At 42.8% G+C, this 21,403-nt stretch overlaps 1 protein-coding gene across 8 annotated transcripts; it reads right to left on the bottom strand.

The window, feature by feature from the left end:
- Positions 1 to 354: 354 nt before the first annotated feature.
- lmcd1 (LIM and cysteine-rich domains 1) lies at positions 355 to 21,256 on the bottom strand. 8 transcript variants are annotated; one of them, XM_028576377.1, is made up of 9 exons: positions 19,178 to 21,254; positions 18,896 to 19,047; positions 18,518 to 18,708; positions 9,560 to 9,645; positions 8,078 to 8,333; positions 5,519 to 5,668; positions 5,091 to 5,342; positions 3,868 to 4,086; positions 355 to 623 (listed from the first exon to the last, which is right to left on the bottom strand). In XM_028576377.1, the coding sequence occupies exons 3-9, from the start codon at positions 18,542 to 18,544 to the stop codon at positions 558 to 560; spliced, it is 1,056 nt and encodes a 351-aa protein (XP_028432178.1). In that variant the 5' UTR covers positions 18,545 to 18,708; positions 18,896 to 19,047; positions 19,178 to 21,254; the 3' UTR covers positions 355 to 557. The 8 variants fall into 8 exon arrangements, with proteins under 8 accessions (XP_028432178.1, XP_028432174.1, XP_028432176.1 ...); XM_028576373.1 differs by having other exon boundaries at positions 18,518 to 18,742; positions 18,896 to 21,254; XM_028576375.1 differs by having other exon boundaries at positions 18,518 to 18,723; positions 18,896 to 21,254.
- Positions 21,257 to 21,403: the final 147 nt, after the last annotated feature.

The following is a 21,403-nucleotide window of genomic DNA, read 5'->3' as shown; positions in this document are numbered from 1 at the left end:
CCTTAGCAGTACCAGAGCTAGCTATAAGCTAATTTTTTATCTGTAGTCCCTGGACAGAAAACAGAGAATAACATCTCTGTCAGCCCACTAGAGTAATTCTTAATGTCAACTAAACATGTCATTGAAAGACTTTAAGCGCTACTTACTTGGTATTATTTAATCCTTACGTCTTTCTTTTATTCATATAAAAAAAGCTGACCAACCACAGTTAATATAAATTTCTTTTTTTAGGTCTTTTCCATTTATCTGATAGTGAAAGGAAAGGTGGGAGAGAGATTGGGGGATGGGGGATGACACACAGCAAAGGGCCGCAGGTCAGACTCTAACCCAGGCCGCTGCAAAGGACTTGGCCTACATGGGGCGCACGCTCTTACTGGGTGAGCTAGAGGCCATCCCATATTAGATTTACTGTTTTTATTTTGTCTTGTCCCATCCTTGTAATTCTGTTTTAGTACTAAACCGTCTTAAAACTGAACACCATATTGTGTCGGACACTATATAGAGTGAGTGTCTTAGTGCTGACAAGGTGCATGGAGGTCTTGTCCACACCTCCAGCCTCAGTAATGATGATGATGCCACGTGCGTCCATCTTTTGCCGTGTGAAAAGACTGACAGAAGATCAACTGAGGAAGGAGAACAGGATGGGGAGAAGAGATTATTAAATAAATAATTATAGCCTAAATAAATATAGTTTTTTGGCTTATAATGTTTCAATGACTTGAATAACTATGGTGTTTCTCCATTACATGGTACCTGCTTGACTCGACTCTACTCGTCATTTTTGTTTTTCCATTATGAAAAAAAGTACCTGGCACGAGCTAACAGATACTTTTTTTAGTATCACCTCCAAATCGTCACTAATCACTGCGTCATCATTGGGGGTGTCCTGAACAAAACCCGCCAATTTTAAATAGTTTAGCCAGCGGTGGGTTTTTTTGCTGCCTCCAGCTTCTTTTGAAACTAAATGTGTCTTCTGGCTGTGGCAACAGCGGAGAATCAAAAACACCTTCGACGTCCTGTGTGTGTGTGTCGCATTAGGTCACGGCAGTTTCCTGCGGCGTCGCTATGACGACCAGCTATGCTCGCCTCACCCATGAGGCGGTACTGAATCTGCAATAGAAAACGGATGGGGCACCGCGGCCGAGTTGAGTCAAGCCGAGCCGAGCAGAGCTGGTACTAGCAGTGGGTAAACGCTAATATTGTATACTCCGTAAACTACAAGTCTACAGCACTGCTAGCAACTCTGTAAAGCTGTAGCTTACTTAACCACAGCAGTGCTTCAAGCTCAATAAAACATCAGCATGCCAACATGCTCACAACATTAGCAGCTATACTGTTTACCATGTTCACAATGTTAGTTTAGCCTGTAAGCATGCTAGTATTTGCGTATTAGCAGTAAACACAAAATATAGCTGAGGAGGTTTATAAAATTGTCTTACTGTATACATATTTCATTGTTAGGTTTTTTAATATATAGGCTATACATACTGTATATATGAGGTGGGGAACTCGAGTCGCACGACTTGACTTGAGTCAGACTCAAGTCGTAAATTTGAGGACTTGAGACAAGCTTGGCTTACATTGATAAACGACTCGACTATGACTAGGTATTCAACACTTGAGACTTGACTGACTTGAGACAGATGACTCAAAAGGACTTTTTAATAATGTAAAACAATGTAATATTTGCTTTTTTTTGAGATATTGTGTTACATTTTTGTTTTTGATGATTTCAGAATTGGGTGATTTGTTTTGTGTAATGTGCGCCGACCTGGCAACCTTCCAGAGCTCGGCAGACCAGCAGAAGCTAACGCAGGAGGCAGCCATCATAGAGGGGGGTATGCCAAAAACAGTACAATTTGTATTCAAGTACTATGTAGTGGACTGTTTAAAAAAGAGAACAGCGGTATGCAAGGTCTGAAAGTTAAAAATCACGACCACCTCAACATCTAACTTCATCCGTCAAGAAAGCTGCATGAATGCATCTTTTTAGCTAATTAATTGGCTGGTTAAATGGTAGCTGGAAAGCAAACATTCCTTTTTAATCTACTTTAGGCCCTGTCCACACGAACACAGATATTTTCAAAACTGCAGCTTTTTCTACAAGGTTAGGCCGTTCGTCCAAAAGGTTACTGAAACCGGAAAACTCTTGCCAGGTTGAAGATTTTTAGAAACTCCGGTTGCATTGTTATCGTGTAGCCGGTGAAACCGTGATTTTGTTTTGTGACGTTGGAGTGCGCACTGTCTCCTTAGTTTGACATCAGATTGTGCGTTGCTATCACCTTTGTTTACATGAGACAAATCTCTGCAATAGCTAACGTAGTGGACGTAGCTAAGATATTGCTGCTAACAACTGTGCTAACAAGGCTTGTTACATTTATACAGATACATGCACACAGTTCTCCCATTATATTGCGGAAACAGAGGTGTCAGAATACAATAGTCACTGCTTATGAAAACACTCCAATGACACAGAACTCGCTGCCATCATCGCTGGTTTTGGACGAGACCCGGTCGGACCTCTACGGAAACTTCAGGCTTCTGATTGGCCAATATGGCTTAACGGTTAGGGTTAAATCGCCACCTGTTGGTTTGGCATGCTGTTGGTTTGGCATGCTCCATACAGCACTTGATAGAGTGTTTTTATGTTTTCATGTGGACGGAGGTATTTTTAAACCTTGTGTTGACAAGATTATTTTCTTAATCGAAGGAGGAAAAACGGTTTATAAAAATACTTGTGTACGTGTGGACTAGGCCTTAGGCCTTAACTTGACTTGCTTGATTGTGACCACAGTGACTTATGACTTGCTTGTGACTTGCAAATCGTGTGACTTACTCCCACCTCTGATATACACTACCGGTCAAAAGTTTGGGGTCACTTAGAAATTTCCATTCCATTCCATTATAGACAGAATACCAGCTGAGCAGCTCAGCATTGTTTTTTTAAGCAGGGCAGCAGATTTCAGATTACATTATGTGCTTACATAATTGCAAAAGGGTTCTCGAATGTTTTCTTAGTTAGCCTTTTAAAATGATATCAGATTAGTAAACAGAATGGGCCTTTGGAACATTGGATGAATGGTTGCTGATAATGGGCAACGTAGATATTGCATTAGAGATCAGCCACCCACTCAGATCAGCTGGTATTCTGTCTATAATGGAGTGGAATGGAAATTTCTAAGTGACCCCAAACTTTTGACCAATTGTGTGTGTGTGTGTGTGTGTGTGTGTGTGTATATATATATATATATATATATATATATATATATATTCTGTCTGAAACAAGGACAGCAAAGCTAGACAAAGGTAATAAAAAAACCATTAACCTACTTTGTACTGATGTGAATCAAGTACTGTATGTTTTTAGCTGTATGTATATTTCTGTGTATGTACATGGTATGCAAACACATACTTGAATTATAGACCTTTTTCACAGCAGACATTTTGTCATGTCATTGTAGGACATGCAGAGGTGAAATTGATAACATTAATAATGGCCCAGTTCCATTAAGCTATTCCAGTGAGCCAGCATGCACAATACCAGGACCTAAGTGGAATGCAGCCATCATTTATGTTAAATACACCTGTGCTTTTCCTACTGTACTATGACCAGTCAAAATGTCCACTGCAAAAAAAAGCTGATTCAGAGTGTCATTAGTTTTACAGATATTATTAGTCCTTAACCAAAGTGAAAGACAAAATGAAAATCCGAGTGGCGGTAGAGGAAAAGTCAGATGATCACAAAGTCATTAGGCTTTATCCTGTGGGGAGCAAACCATCCCCTCACAGTCTATCTCCCTAACAGATCACAATGTTCCTCTGTCTGATATCAACAGTGTCTATTAAAAGTCTTCCGTGTCATCTCACCTCATCGCAGCCTGAGCACCGCGGCCACACCGTCTGACAGTAGTGTCGTCCGCAGAACAGCTTCTGATTGGACCAGAAGTAGACGAGGTCCACCAATCCCTGGCCACACTCTGAACATACGAAGCAGGTTGGGTGCCACAGGGCACTATGGTAACCTGCACGCTCAGCATAAACAGCTGGACTCTCTTTGGCAACATCACCATGGCAACCAGTGCACCGCTAGAAGACGGAATATGAAAGTGAGAGAAGGCCGTGAACCAAACTACTGCAACAAACTTTATGTTTAAAATGAGTGGTGTCAGAAACATTACAGTGAGGCATTCTGGGGGAACCTTCAGTGTGCAACATTTAGTGACTAAAAGAGGGCGAGCTGGGTGGGGTCGTTAATCTATGTGGGGTAACATTAAGAGGTCCATAATCTTTTAAAAGTGCACTTGAAAAAAATAAGTTACCTGGATCTAGTTCCAGTGGTGGAAAGAAACTAGGTGGACATTTTAGGACTTGTACTTAACTTGGGTATTTCCATTTTATGCAACTTTATTCTTCTACTTCACTATATTTAAGAGGGAAATATTGTACTTTTTACTTTATTACATGTGTCATTTAAGAGCTATAGCTATAAGTTACTTTTCCACATTTATTTTACATTACGTATTTTACTTACAAAACATGAAATCAGATTATAAAATATGATCCATTTTCACAGATTAAACTACCGAAAGTACATGAAGGAGTTACAACTACAACATCAAAGTACCGCTTACAAAATAATACATCATTGATAATGATCCAATCATATAGTAGTATCACTGACAGTAAACACCTTGCATTATGCGTACTTTAACTTCTGATACATAAGTTACATTTTGTCGTTTCTGTAATTGCGGCACATATCTCCTAATGCAAGTGTTTTGGGCCATTGAAGTGATAAGAACAGAAAACTTTTTCAGAAATACTGAACCAAATGCTGTGGTTGTAAATTCAACTGACTTCAGGCTTTGCACAGTCTTTTAGCAGTGCAACAACCAAAATACAAATATTTAATAAGAGAGTGAAACCTACGAAAAAACTGGACCAGAATAACTAGATTGGAATGGAAGTGCCTCTGCTGATGTTTCCTATCTGCCTGATGCTTTTCAGAGCAAAATGTTTTTTTTCTCGAGGGCGCAATCGACATTAGCAGGATTTAAACTGTGAAGATGCCAGACACCTTATTTACTTACATATCCAGTCTTAGTGCTGTCATCTGTCCCGTTAGTGGAGCCAGTAGCAGAGGCAGTGCTGCTGCTGGTCGAGCCGTGGTCCTGGTGCTGCAGAGCATCCTTTGTCTCAATGTTGCTGCGTTCCTTGGCTTCCTTTGCTGTCCTCTGATTGGCTGCTTCCCTCAGAGCTCCGCCCTCACCAGGTAAGGCCACCTCCCCAACTCCCAGCACCTCCTGTTTGTAGCTCTTCACAAACAGCAGCATGGAACACATCTACAAGAGAATGTAGGAGAAGTAAGAGATACGAGTCATCATGTAACATTGTTTTATCAGACTTTTCCATTATGTGGAAGTTGTTTTCCAGCCATAAAAACTGATTTAAGTGATATTGGTTAGCTAACATACTGTTTAAATAATAATCAATGTTGGGTCCTGGCAGAGTACTGTACCTCGTCCTCACTGGCAAGGCTCTGACACTTCATGGGGTCCTGATCGTAGGCAGGGAGCTGACTGAAGAGCTGCCTGCGTCGCTCCAATGCTCCATCTGTCCCCGAGATGGGACGTAGACTGTCTGGGATGAGCTCCATGTACTGCATGGCCTGAAGGGCGTCAGGGGCATTTTAATTCTGGTTACCTTTATTTCTACAGCATTAGTTATATTGAGATATAATTCACATTCATTCACATTTATCAGGCTGCAGATTCAACACAAGCTGTTGTCATTATGAGATCAGTTCTGCAACTGCCAACCTGCACCACCCACAAGAGAGTTAAATGACTGCAGGACTTTGGACCCCAGGTTTGATTAAAAGTACAATACTCTGAAATGTAGTAAAGTAGAAATAAAGAATAGAATAAAATGGTTATACGTAAAGTACAGACCTCCACCTCATCAGCTCGAACAACCATTTGTAATACTCATGTCTCCAGAGTCTGTATATTGAGAAATATACAGAAAGTAACTGGGGCAAATGGCAAAAATGGGCCAATCTGGAATCTTGCTCCTTATGAGGTCATAAGGAGCAAGGTTACCTCCCCTTTCTCTGCTTTGCCCACCCAGAGAATTTGGCCCACCCATGAGAGAGACAGAGACATCATGGCTTTCAAACGAGCAAAGTGGCAGTTGGTCAAGGCCACACCCCCACCCTCCACCTTGCCCCCCCCCCTCTCTCCTCCTCAACAGCTACAGACACAGAAATGGTACATACTAAGTAAAGCTAATTGTGGGACTGGCTTTAGTGGCTGTAATTCTGCACCAAGGATGAATTTTGTAGAACAAGACTTCAGATACAGTATTAGGGGACCACTAAGGTCTATATAAAAAAAATCCAAAGAGCACCATGTCATGGGACCATTAAGATCAAGACAGAGTGGATAAAAGCTGAAAAAAAACAGAAACCAAATTAAAGGCAGGGTTGGTAATGTTGAAAAGCTAGCAGGATTTGAAAGTTTCATCTCCTCGGGGCTCCCCCTGCTGTCGTGGTTCAGCCTTGCCTTTGCAGCCTTTTTAGTCAATGCTTTTTCAGCTTCAGCCTTTCTTTTCTTTGCCTTTTTAGCTAAGTTTATATTGGAAATATACACTACATGTGTCTTTATATATTCATGACACTGCATGATCAATTCACTTTTTTATTTTTTTCTCTTCAGTTCGGCACTTTTGCTGACATTTCTCACCACTGACATGTCACCTTGTTTAACACTCTGTAGTAGGGCTGGACGATTTTGGCTAAAATCATAATCACGATTAATCGAAGAAGTTACCTCGATTACGATTATTGAACGATTATTTAAAAAAATGTTTTCTTTTCTTATACTGTAAATATGTTCACGGTTATTTTTTCTAATGAAAGAGTGCATAATCCTATCTTTGTGATTCTAAAATAAGGAAACAACACACAGATAGCAATTAATGCTTATTTATTAAATATTTCAAACAACTGAATTTAAATCTACAACTGTAGATTTTACAATAAAATAAAAATAAAAAAGTAATTTAAGTTTTAATGTAAACGGGGCGGAGTCACGTGACTACACACGCAGCGGCCGTAATATGTTTTAAATGGAAAGTACATTAACACACAGTGGGCGGCCACGGAAATATTAATAGAATTAAAAGAGGTAAAATGATGTCGGTTATAGGCTCGAATTTCGGTTTTGATTATTTTTCGATTAATCATCCTGCCCTACTCTGTAGTAAATAAATCAGAAAACACTGGTCTCACATTGTAGCGTGGAAAACATGCTGAAGACATATGACCACGCTACCTCTCGCTAACGTGGTTGGATGCCATACTTCAGCATAGAGGGAATGTTCAGGAGACTTTCTGAGTCTGTGTTTCAGCTGTCATCTCACTGTCCCGGTGTGGTCAGTGACACATCTGTGTGTTGTCAGATGACTGCACCAGAGTACGAGAAGTCTAGAGCTGTACCAGCAGACTCTACGTGCTGCAGCGTTCATTTCACAGCAAACAACATGCTGAAAAGTTTTGGAGACCGATCTGGAGAGTGGTCCCAGTGTTGGATCTGGATCTGTCTCTACAAGTTGAACCACAGTAATGTCCCCTGTAACTCCCCCACCACACTGCAGTGCACAATAATCACTAGTCATCCTTATAATTATAGGTTGTGAAACCTGAAACATACTTGTTTTTAATGGAAACCGGGCGGTCTAGACTGTCCCACATGCAGAGGGGGCTGTAGAAACTAAACTAAAATAGTAAAAAAGAAATAAAATGAGTATTCTGGTAAATCCCAGTAGAAAGTTTGCTATCGTATGCAACATGGTCTGCCCCAGGGCATTACATTATGAGTCTGTTTAAAACCTGATTATTTTTTGGGATTATTTTGTACATTTTTGTCGAAGCTCTATCCAGCAGAGTCATGGTGTCCTCATATCAGCAACAAAACGGTAACTGGCGAGTAAAATGTGACTCCGCAAGCCTTTGCAGACCAACCTACTGCAGCTTCACACCAACCACCAACCTCCTGTACTCCACGCTGACCCTCACCAGTGTCTGGTTGAGGCCGGCCGGCGCCCAGACGTACGTCGTGGTGTTGAAGGTGGGGTCTTTGCGCGACACCACCGGATTGGTCACAATCATACGGTTCCTCTTGTAGATGCGAAGGCCGCCGCCTCCTTTAACCTTCGCTGTCAAATGGGAGCAGGGTGAGTCTGCGAACAGGCGTCCCATTCTCTGGTCATCTTCCACGTCACTTCCAGGAGCGTGGTCGACCGCGCTGCAGCCGCAGGCGATACATGCTTTCCTGCACAGATAGGGCAAGACGAATGGGAGGAGAGCAAAGATGTAGACTAACATGATCATCTTTTAGAGAATTCTGCTGAATTAAAGACTGTGTGGGGCCAGATTGGGTGGATTTCTGCCTAATTGGGGTACTTTAATTGGGTGGTTGAATATTGATTTGGGAAGTTTGTAATAATTTTTGCTACTTTTTATACCATCTTGGTGGTTTCCCCCAACAAAACATTAGGCTATATTTTAATAAATCGTCTCCCTTCTTTCCAAGTAGTACGATGAAATGACCAACCCGTTATCACTCCGAACTCGTAAAATACGGACGTTTGGACAGTGGCTGTCAGCAACTGAAGCGACGCAAAACGCACCTTCAACATGTTTGTAGAACGCACCAGGGAGAGCAGCAGCTACGCAGCGTTTGAAGATGACGTAGCACTAAGAGCGACTATGGTAGCGAGTAGTATGAAAGGCCGAAAATCTGCATAGGGAGGTTGGTTGGGGTGGTGGATGGGTCAAACAACACGGGACTTTCACCCAGGAGACCGGGGTTTGTGTCCCGCGTGTCACGTTTCCTAAACCCAACCGTCGCTTTCTTCTTTTACTAAACCCAACTGTCCCGTTATTGTTTTTTCCTAAACCCAACCGTCCCTTTCTTGTCCCTAAAGCCCTTTTAGATATGACGCTAAAGGAGACTTATAGCATCAATACCAACGACAAAGGCACCTGACCAAGCATCTGTATTTGACGAGATGGGAGTGAGAATCTGTTGTAATGACAGGGATAAACATGGAATGACTGATAACGACCCACAAAACCAAACGACAATTCAATTCATTACAACTAGGTTTAACTTTTTCCCCTTTCAAATTATTATTCGTTCATAGCTCGGTGAAAAAAGACATCTGTTCGTATAAGTGAAACCTTTTACGTCACATTTATCCAAAAGAAAAATAGAATGTTTTTTTAGTATAGTAACCGTGGTTTTGAGTTTGCCTAATAATTATTAAAACATCTTCAAACAGAAAAATCTTCCCTCAGAGCCTTCAGTCAATTGGCTAAAAATATGCAAAACCAAGTTCCTTTAATAGCAGAGAATGGTTGGCAGGGAGGAGTGGAAAAACCACTAGTACTGTATCCAGCGCTTTAGTTATTTCTCTTTTCCTTCCCTTCATTGATTTTTTTTTTTTTTAGGAAGTGAAATAATAATAAAAATCAAAAAGGAATGAAGGGGTGTACCTCCAAGAATGTGGCTGAAATCCAGAGCAGCTCTCCTCACATACGTGACACACCGCTGCACCTCCTGCACTCTGCTTTACAGACATCTGAGAGGAGACACACATAACAAACACACAATGATGTTATACATTGAAATTATTATACATAGAAACTCGGATCCTGCAAGGAACAGTCCATTCAAGTTTAAAAGGTTAGATAGAAAATAAAATAAAAACTATGGAAAGTAAATAAAACACTTCAAAAACGTTTTAAGGTACTGTATCAGCCTGGTGATATTCTAAATTTTTCTTGCTGTGCAGTAAGTGTGTGTATCAGAGCCTGATATCATTTCTTACTCTATGCCATAGAGCTCCAATGTTTTTCAAAAACTATTAAAAACACATCAGTGAGCCACACTGTTGCACTGGGTGACATGTTTCTTCATCACCATGAACACACTCACTGTAATTTACTTAAAGTTAGTCTCGCATTGCCAGACCCTCCTCCACAGCGATGCGGAGGAGGGTCTGGCAACTCCACACAGCATTCTGGGATGGGAGAGAAACATGGTCAGATTTATTGGAATCTGCAAAATAGCCTCGGGAAGGAACTTGTTTTGGTGGAACGTGTGTACGTTTAAAGGTTGTTTTAGTCGTGCAACAGAAAACTCAGATTGGACAGATAGTCCAGCTAGCTGTCTGGATTTACCCTGCAGAGATCTGAGGAGCAGTTAACCATAGTCCTCAGAAATCCACCAGAGTTTAGAATGCCAACACAAAGGAAGAGGAAGGTGACGGACATCCTGCTGAAATGAGGGACATCCGGCTGAATTTCCGCCGGCACCTGAACAATCCCGGAAATGAAACGTGGTCGATATAGACTAACTTAGGGCGTTTTCACACATGAAAGTCCAAACCAAGGTCCGGACCAAGGTCCATGTTTCTGTTACATTGTATACATTTGATCCGGTAAGTTGTGGTTTCACACTGCAGTTTTGCAATCGCACTGAAGATCTATACGTGACAAACCTACGTCCTGCCGTCATCACATACGTGAGCTACGTCTCCAGATACTTCTAACTGATTGGTTTGTCCAATCATATCCTCTCTCTGTGTCGGAGTTTTTCCAACTGACTGCTGCTCTCCCCCTACTGACTGCTGCTCTCCCCTACTGACTGCTGCTCTCCCCCTACTGCCTGCTGCTCCCCCCCCCTACTGACTGCTGCTCTCCCCCTACTGACTGCTGCTCTCCCCCTACTGCCTGCTGCTCTCCCCCTACTGACTGCTCCCCCCTACTGACTGCTGCTCTCCCCCCCTACTGACTGCTGCTCTCCCCCTACTGACTGCTGCTCTCCCCCTACTGCCGCGGCCCTTTTTGTTTTGTTGTGATGTTGAGAAGCAAGACACGGGAACTTTCTTTCTGGAGCATTTATTCAGAGACAAACTGAAACCTACGCTGTACATTTACCACTTAACAAATAAACTGCTGATGTATTCTCTGCTCTGATAGCCGACAGCTGTCTTCTCTGAACGCATTCACCGTCACTCTCTCTCACTAAGCACCTTAAAGGAGCTTCCCCGGTCTTGTAACACAAGGAGAGCCTGCCAGAGCTTCTTGTATTTGGTCCAAAAGTCCCAACCATCCAAAAAAATGCTTTCACACTATAAACGAACCGGACCATGGTTCAGTTTGGTCCGGACCGAGACCACCACTTTTTAATCGGACCAAAATTTGGTCTTTTGATTCGGACCGCGGTCCGGGGGAGGTTTCACACCTGTAATTTTGGTTCGGATCAAACTAAAAAGTCCGAAAGTCCGGACCAAACGAGGTATGTGTGAAAACGCCCTTAGAGTCAACCCCACATGCAGCGGCCTGCTGCCACAAATACTCACTAGAGCAGTGAATGTGTATTAATCCATCGTTGAAAATAGTCCCAAAAAATTTCTCCTGTTTGAGTAACGTTTGCTAAGAACTATAGTGACTGCTGTTTTGGCAAATTACCGACTTGTTTTAGAAGCTGATGAGTTCTTAATGCCCATTAGCTCGGAGAGCCATTGTTCACCTCTTCAGTAACTATTTTTTGAACTAAATGAAGTACAATCCTTTAAACAAAATGCCAGTGGGGGAGTAAACGGGACGTTTCAAGAGCTTTTGTGACTGATAAGTGCCCGCTCGGCTGGCTGGCATGTTTTGAGGTTAGCTTGCCAGCAATATTAGTTCACCAACTACTGCAAGTAGTAACTACTATTTCCTTTAATGACACACAGCTGCTTTTCCTAAGGATTAAAGAAGACTTTTTTAAATGAAACTGAATAAAAAATGAAACTGAATATAGAAAGAAAAGTTCATTCTTGACTTGTGAAATAGTGTGACAAAAAAAATCTAAACTCAAGTTCCACTTGGAAGCCTTCTCTATACCTTTCGACCAATTTCCTCTGCTGACGAGGACTGTGAGATGTGAGTGAAAGCTCTGGAAAAGGCTAGTATGGGGATCTTGAGTTAAGCAAAAACGTATAAGTATTTGTACGATTTAACGTAGAGGCCTCAAGTGACGATGATTCTGCAAACATAAGAAGAAGTGTTGGATGAGAAAGAAGAGCTGGTGTTTTCAACTTTTGTCAGTGAGTGTGGGAGGAAGAGAAGGGAGTAGGCCCACACACACACACACACACACACACACACACACACACACACACACACACACACACACACACACACACACACACAGGGTGGATGATCTCATTGATCCACCCATTGACATCATCTCAGTACGGATAAACAGTCTTATCAGTCGTCACTGTACTATTTTTCATCTCCTCTTTCTCTTTAGCTCAAGAATGTTTAAATCTGTTTTCTCCTCGCTTGTGTCCTCCAACTGTCTCACTCTTCTTTCTTTCTCTTCCTGTCCTGACTGTGCCTCACCTTTCTTTCCTTTATTCCTTTCATATTTGAAAAGAAAAGAACATGCCCACAGTCCTCTTCCATACTTTACACTGTACACTTTTGTGTGTGTGTGTGTGTGTGTGTGTGTGTGTGTGTGTGTGTGTGTGTGTGCGTGCGTGTGCGTGTGTGTGTGTGTGTGTGTGTGTGCAGGCTAGGAAACAATGCCATTTTAAAGCCTCTGGCAGGAAGCCTGATGACTGTTCTGCTAAAACAACCTGCAGCTGACAGACTGTCCACCTGTCCATCTGTCACCAGGTATTTACAAGCCCGTCTCTCCTCAGGGAGACATTCATACACACATTATATTCTCTCTATAGACAAGCTCTGCCAAAATAATGAACTAGAAAATAAGTTGATATAACAGCCTGAACTTTTCTGCGAGGTATTTCCATCAGATGTTGCCACAAGAGCGTTAATGACGTCCAGCACTGATGTTGGGTGATAAGTTCTGGCTTCCATTCAGGGCTCTGTTGTTCCACACCAAACTGGATAAACCATTCCTTTAAAACCTGGCTTTGCCTATGAGGGCGTAAGACACCTTCTCCCAAACAAAGCTGCGAAGAAGACTGTCTAAAATATCAAACAATCTTCTCATCTCTAAACAAGAAAGCAAATAAGCGTATGTCCCAAAAATGTCAAACTATTCCTTAGAGATTTTCCCCTTCATCGACATCATCCAACTCCCACCAGGAAACAAAGACCCCGACCAAAGCAGTCATTAGGTGAGAGAGAGAGGACAGATGAATGCGTTTAGAGGTGTGAAGAAGAGAGAGAGAGAGAGAGAGAGAGAGAGAGAGAGAGCATGTGTAAGTGTGTGTTAGATGGTGAAGAGGCTGTTGATCGGCCCGTGTTGAAAAGGTCACAGCGATGACGGCTGCAACAGAAACAGCTGAAGAAGAACAAGACCGCCTTCCATCCCTCTGGAATACACTGACTGACAGTGTGTGTGTGTGCGTGTGTGTGTGTGTTTATTATTATGTTACTGAGCTGACACCAGTTAACATCACCGAGAGTGGTATGAAAACACCTTTCCGAAGTCAGTTCAAAGGAGCATTGCGCTAAACCTCTGCATATTTGGCTCTTTGTGTGTGTGTGTGTGTGTGTGTGTGTGTGTGTGTGTGTTTTAATGTAATATTATTCTTCCTGTAGAAAAGGCAGACAGTACACACCCGGTGAAATGAAGGCGTACGTGTCAGTGCGTAGACTCACTGTGATCCTGTTGGGAGTCACAGGAAGAGCAGACGTGACTCAAAAGTTCCTCCAAACAAACATGAATTGAACCTGTTACTCATCCTGCAACCAGTCATGACACAGAAGCCATGGTACATGTAATGTTGGCTTGTTGTGACACTGACCGACTTGTACAACAGTGCAAAAAGTTTCCAATTTGCTTGTGTACACACAAGCCAGAGAGACGGAACAACGGGCTAAAGAGACAGAGAAAGGTGGGGAAGTGACATGCAACTAAATTCCCCAGATGGACGCAAACCAGGGACGTTGGCAGGGCCACGGTCAGCACCTTACCTGCTAGGGGCCCCCAGGGGACCCCATCTCTAGTTCTATTGAAAGGATGAACCCACAGAGTTGCCCTAACACAGTTGTAAAGGTCGGCTGAAAATATGCGGTAAGAAAACCAAGCATGGTCGTCAAAGTCTTCAACCGAGACAAATGGGGGGGGGTTATAATGGGGGTTATAAAATAATATATATCTTGTTCAAAAGTTGATTTAGCTGCTTAACTTGTTTCATCTTGCATTCAGTAACGTATATGTCCCTGTCAGTAATGGTATCTTGGAAGAAACTGATTTATGTAGTCAATTCTTGTACAATCTACTGAGAATTAGATTACTATCGTTTCAGCGTTCATAATTTGGCTGTCCTACGTCGGGTCCCTATTCTGAAGCAAATTTGTCCTGCATTTTCTACACTGATGGAACTGGCCTCTGAAAGCTGAACCGACCTATTAAATTAAGTTCCGCTCAAACATTTTAATCTGTGTGGCTCCTCGGTTATCAGGCAATCAGTGACACACTTCACTTAGTCTGATGGAGTTATCTTAACCACAAATACAAATGGAACAGTACAGTATGATTGATTAGCTGCGGTGAATGAAAGCGTTTGCCAAATGATACATATGAGCCAAACTGGAAATGTATTTCTTCAGAAAGAGGGAAACATGTGTTAGCTCTATATTTAGGAGTCAGATAAGCCAAGTATGTCGTAGATGGATCACACTCTGCTGAGCCTCGGTGAGTAATTCTAAACATGTCGGCTATGTGACGGTTAAACTGCAGGAAACGCTGTGAGATAAGAAGCTGGAGGTCAAAGAGGCGGCGAGTAGACCCTCTTTAATGTCCAGAACGTTGTCACATGAAATCCTGGATGTTTCCTGTTGTTCTCCAGTTTACAACAAAATCAAACAATATGCTACAAATGAGCTGGCATTTACAGTAGAGAGCACTTTGTCAATATCGCTGTTCAAAAGTGTGAAGAAATGGGATATCAGGAAGAGCGTTTGACAGTTTGATTTGGATTATTTCCTATACAAATTCAAATAGATTTTTGGCTGGACCGTAGAGCGAAGGACCAGCCCTACAACCTCATAACTCTGTCGCCGTGTCGCTCTGTCGCTGAGTGAGGAAGTTCCACGATTGGTCGGAGTAAGAGTGATGACGTGAGTGTCGGTGTTTCCCCATTGGCCTTTGCCCTTTCAAAATGTACAACACAGACTTTTACCTCCGCTATCGCCCCTTAAAGCAACACTAGAGAACTTTTTGTAACTTAAATTAATGTTTCCAAAATCGTTTCAGTGGTTCGTCAACTCGTAACAGGGTGAACGGCACTTCTTCATTCGCGTTGCAGCTCTCTACCGGCTATAACCGCACTATGCAAGTTTGCCAGATTGGGTAGCGGATCTGTAGCCTGGCTCCGCCCTCCTACGTACTTACGCTCAATTTTCATTTCCCTTCAGTACTACGTCTGGGTTTGCGGTATAGTCGTGGGTTTTCTCCAGCCAAATTTTTGGCCGGTCCAATCAGTGAACAGAGGGAGTGTCTGAGAGCAAAGACGTTGAGGCTGTGTGCTAGAGTTGTAGTTCCATAATAGCGGCAGAGAAAAAATGTGAGCAAAGCCATTCGGTCCGTTGTGGCAACTCTGCCGAATATCCAGAAGTTAAAGCCAGAGCAAGAACAATCTTTGCTGAGTTTTGTTGGTGGCCATGATGGAAAAGTTTGATTTTCCAGCTCGCTGCGTTAGTGGTGAAGGAGATTTGCTAAAGCGAACGCTAGCGATGCTAAGCTGACGTCAAGACCAAACGTTAGCGATTGGTTATGGCAGATCCAGAGCGGCTCTGGGCAGATCCAATAGTTTTACAGATTACCCGCCTTCAAGGAAGTTAACACTCGTCAATGGAGAGTGGCCAGACTCTCTGTACAAATGAAATGTACCAGAGTCTGGTAGGACCAGGCTAGCGGATCTGTAGTTCGATTGAGACATAATGGGACAATTCCGCTTCCAACCTGTAGGGGGACCGAAGCGGGGAAAGTTCTCTACTGTTGCTTTAATCAGCTGATTAACTGCCTCTGTGTGCCTAGATCTGGTCTGTTTAACAAGGTTACATTAATTACACAATAACACTTCCGATGAGTAATCCATAACAATAACTTGTTGAAAATAGCATGATTACATTGAAAAGCAGTCCTCGATTATTCGTCTGTATTTTTACTGTGTCATGTGATGTGCTACTTTAGTACACAACAAACAAATATTACTGGGACCTAGATGACCATTTGATATCTATATTCACATTATAGACACCACCGCTGACCTGTTACAATTTGGTCAAAATTAAGCACAATGTCCATACACGGTCCAGCCATATACTGGGTTTTCACCCAGTTTTGTTACTCTGTGTGTGTGTGTGTGTGTGTGTGTGTGTGTGTGTGTGTGCGCGTGTGTGTGTGTATGTTGGGGGTTATTTCCATCCTGGTGATGGCAGTTTTTCCAGCTCCTGTACTGTATATAAAGAAGGACGGGCGGGATCAAACCCCCGACAGGTGACACTGATCCATCAAGTTATCTGCCTCAGACCGATGTGACCTCTGGACGGACAACCTGAGGATGAATTACAGGACAGATCTGTGGGAGACAAAGAGCCGCCAGAACAGACCCAGCATGGGGCGGGGGGGGTAGGATCAGGTCCTCGTGGTCATGGATTACCTGCTCTGACTGAATTAGAAATCTCCAGCTGTTTATACTGGATTGGATGAGATCAAGCCTGAGAGATTTCACCCAAACTGACTTTAAAAGACGGATGGCTGACTTGCATCAGTTTATTAACTCATGTTGTTTTAATAAAGGCTAAAGAACAAATAACAAATGGCACCCAACACAGTGTTGTTTACCGCATCATGCCCATTGCATGCGTGCATCATTTCCTGTGAATCCCCTGTGCAGCTACACCTTTGCTGCCTGGAAACCAAACAAATCTGCAGAGCTCATGTTTCATTTCATTCCCGTTCCTGTTTAACTTATTTATTATTTTACATTCTCTTTTTATCTCTATTAATACATACTGTGTGTATATGTTTATACTTATATTGTTATATTCTTTTTATCCTTCTAATATTCAGAGAATGTGTGACATGCACCAACAACATGACAAATTCCTTGTATGTGTAAAAAACGTACTTGGCAATAAAGCCCTTTCTGATTCTGATTTCCTCCCCCACCCATTCAAACTGATTTCTAGCCATCCAGAACCTGGACGGGCCAATCACATCTGTTTATCTCCCACGGGGCAGATTTAAGACGATGACTGACAGAGGTGCGTCATGCTTGTAATGTAGTAACTGGAAGTAACGGCATTCTTCGTCAGCGTCTAACGCACCAGGTTCACGGAACTCAGATCAAACTGTCAAAACTGGGCTGTGCTGATCAAAAACTAATGAAGAATCTGTTATTGTCTATCGTACTTTTGTCCTGCTTTAAAAGGGGCGGAGCTTGCCCCAAGTCGCTCAGAGCTGAGTTCTTTCATTGCTCTGATTGGTTGTAGGTCTATTCAATTGCGTGCAGAGGCATTTTGGTCTGCACCGTTGATAACGCCCCTTTGGAACTCGAAAATGAATGGAGAGGTTCCAGAGCAATATGCATTTTTGCAAATTGCATATTTTTGTGAATTGTGACTGACGTCAGACAGGCGACGGTTTGGATCTCTGGGAAGTGATCCCAAAACACACCTGCAATTCCTGCTTATCGCCATAGATGCCGACAAAGAGAATGAAACGAGATCTTAATAAACGCCCGTTAGATTCAAGCCATTGATGTAAAAAAAAAAAAAGCCAAACGAGTTGCTGCAAAGCTAATCAAGACTATCAGCTCCACACAACTCTCTCTGTATTTCTCAGTATGGCTGTGTTCAGAAGATTGTGTCGTCCTGTGACTTACACGCGCAGAAACTTGAGTGAAGATAATGACCTCTTCTGAGAAGAGTCCATGTTTTTTTAATCCTCCGTGTCCTCCTTGGCTACTAGCAACCTGCATCGAGGAGGGGGTGGGGGCTTGTACCATGTGGACACGCAGACAGTGTTGTTGTCATTACTTCGAATTCCTCATGGGGGCGACAGAAACTACGCTCCATAGCTTTAACCAACTGAAATCGACATTGGCGAGAGAGATATGTAACTCGATAACACTATGCTGACTGAATAGCGAAGTGAAAAATAAATGTCCGTTCAGTCTAACTATTGGGCTTAATCAAAGCAGAAGTGTGAGAAGTTTCTGGGTGCTTGTTGGAAAATTTGCTTTAAACTTTGGTTTTATGACCTTAATAAACATATATGCTGTATAGAAAAAAAGGCAATGAAGTTCACTCGAACTTCGGTAAAGTTCCAAGGCAAGTGTTTCAGACATCCATCAACAGAGGATCGACATCCCATCAGACTGACTGACCCTCTGACCCTTGACATCCTCATTAGTTTTTTAACCAGAAGTATCTACTACATGCAATTAGACACAGAAGTAAACGTTTCTGTCCTACCTTCTCCATGGCTGAGCTCACGTCCATGTTGTCCAGCGTCTGTCGGCTGTTGGACTCTTCGGCTCTCTCTCTGCCTCTGCTCTTTCAGAACAATGGGGGCTTAAATTCCTCCTCCTGTCGACCACACTTCCTCTCTCCCCGCCCACAGTCGCCCCTGCTGCCGCTCTGCTCCGCCGGCTCTCCACAGCCCACTGCAATTTAACTGTCTAGACTTTCATCTCATTCCTGCTCAGAAAACCTCAGCTTCACTTTTTTCACTTTGAACTCTCAGTGCTACGTTTTTGCACGCCACACTTTACTTTCAAACTCAATTTTCTCCCTTTTTCTGTTTCTTTTCCTCCCCCTTTTCTATCTTTATAAACTCACAACAAAACTCACCTTTCTCCTCTTCTCCTCTTCAGCTGTGGACTCCTGCTTTTTGTTTTTTTCCTCCAATCTTCCCTCTTGACTCGTCCTGTTGCCGGCTCTCCTTCTGCACCCTCTGCAACATGAACTCAGATGGTTTCTTCACCTCCTGCTCCAACACGCCGCTGAAAGGAAACCGATAAGTCTCTCGACACTTTTTACCTCAGTAAAACAGCAGCGCTCAATCACCTCCGTTTCTCTTTCTGACTTTGCTGAACAATGTATTCACTGTGCTTGGCTAAATATTACAGGTACCTCCTATTTTACAGCCTCAGACCATGTAGCGGCAGACTGGCAGTATTCAGGGAGATTTATGGTCTTGAAAACAGCAACTGCACTGTTGGCTCTCTGCAACAGACCAGGCTTTGGATTCAGGCCTGGTCTTCAGCCGACTGGAGGACTACCTGGAGCAGCGAGGCCTGGCTGGACTGTTTGTGCTTTTAAACTGAGACAAAGACAGACAGAGCCCTGAGGGATTCCCTGCTCTCGCTCTGCCAGCCAATCAGAGTGAGCCTGAAAAACTCAAAACCAATAGGAACATCGGAGGTTCCTCCTCCTCCTCTTGTTCTGCAGCTTTTTTAGTGTGAAGCTCAGTAGAATGTAGACCACAGAGCTAAGCAGTGCCAAACCAGGCCAAACTGAGCCAGTCGGGTCTAAAAGAGGGATGAAGTGATCCACGCAGAGCCTTGCACAGCTAGCAAGAGCCAGGCAGGACACCCAGGGTCAATCAAAGCCAGACAGGGCCAACAGGACCAAACAGAGCCAAGTATAGGGCCACACGGGGCTAAACAGACCCAGACAGAGCCATAGAGAGATATGGAAAGCCATGCAGGGCCAACACTGGGCTAATAACAGCCAGACAGGGCACCTGGGCTTCACAGACCCATGCAGGACCAAAAGGTGCTAAAAAGAGCCAGGCAGTCCAGAGGCTAAATAAATCTAAAGAGGGCCAAACGGGGAAAAACAGAGTCAGGTGAGGCCACGTTTGGCACGACAGGACCATGCAGAGCCAGCAGGGTTAAAAGGGGTAAAGTATTCAGAGTATTCAGAGGCAGTATTCCAATAGTTTTCCAAAGGTTTTGCTACTTTTACTTCAGTAAATCAATCTGAATACTTGAAAAAAATGCTCTATCCAGTTTAAAATGAATATCACTGCCAGACACACTGTTTAAATAACAGTTAATAGATGAAAATGAATATTATCACTGTCACTGAATGCATGCACAGACGCACAGACTTTGCATGTTTTTCCTGCAGCACCTAGCCCATCTCACAGCACTGTAGCGAATGCTATACTGCGCGGTTGTGTGTAGAGCATGTGAGTGGCTTCTCACTTCAAAATAAGAATATATAATTTTAGTTCAAACCCTAGTCGGTATGATGGATTAGTACCATAGACTTTATTAACAGTCTATGATTAGTACACCTGTATGACTTCTCAGCTTCAGACAATACTGCCTAAATACACAATTGCTAACACCGAGCCACTGAGCCAGGAAAAGTAAAACACAAATGCTAATATTCTAGCAACATGTTCTGAAGGACTTGAATGATTTACAGTCATTCTCCTTCCTTGTGTACATATGCAAAGTAAAACATACCTTAAAGGGCTTGCAATACAGCGTTATTTGAGCTTTGCTCTGAGTTTACCAGCTTGACGCAATCTTTCAACGATTATATTTTGTTCAATTTATTTTTTCGTAGGTGGCTGTGATGTGGTGCTTATTATTATACAAGCATATTCACCGCTGTACCCATGAGATGCGACCTGAAAATCCCCAGTAGTAAGTTTGTGATCGTGTGACGATACTGGCGACAGAGGCAGGCCACACCTGCTGCTGTAAGATGAACACAACATACAGGAACCAGGTAGTTCCCCTGGCTGTTTGTCGCTGAATAAATGGGTGATGTCATAACTGAAGACCCGCCTTATACATTTTAATAAAGAGACCAAATGGTCGCGGTGACCAAGTAAATAAATGTAATGCAATAGACTGGGGGCACTGTTTATAGAGACCCCAAACACCATTGCAATATAAAATGCAATAGATTGAGCTTTCATTCAAATTGTTTGTCAGAATAATTCAAAATGAGTTGAGGATTGCATTCCCACTTTGCATATTAAATTGTCAAATGCAAAATGCATGAAATTGAATGACAAAAGTTGCAAATTGAATTTAAAAATGCTAAATGTCTTGCCATTTGAATAAAGAGACCACACTTTACAGTTAAAGCTAAAGTGCGTAGTTTCTGTCGCCCCCATGAGGAATTTTAAGTAATGACAACAACACTGGCTGCTCGTCCACATCGTACAAGCCTTACGTGATCGCGCACGAGCCCCCCGCCCCTCCTCGATGCACTTGCTACTAGCCAAGGAGGACACGGACACCGGATGACATAGCCATACTGAGAAATACAGAGAGAGTTGTGTGGAGCTGATAGTCTTTATTAGCTTTGTAGCAACTCATTTGGCAATGGCTT

The sequence above is a fragment of the Perca flavescens genome, chromosome 4 (assembly GCF_004354835.1).
Source record: "Perca flavescens isolate YP-PL-M2 chromosome 4, PFLA_1.0, whole genome shotgun sequence".
Classification (NCBI taxonomy): Eukaryota; Metazoa; Chordata; class Actinopteri; order Perciformes; family Percidae; genus Perca; species Perca flavescens.
Note: the sequence above shows the minus strand (reverse complement) of the source record. Positions and strands in the feature narration are given on the sequence as shown.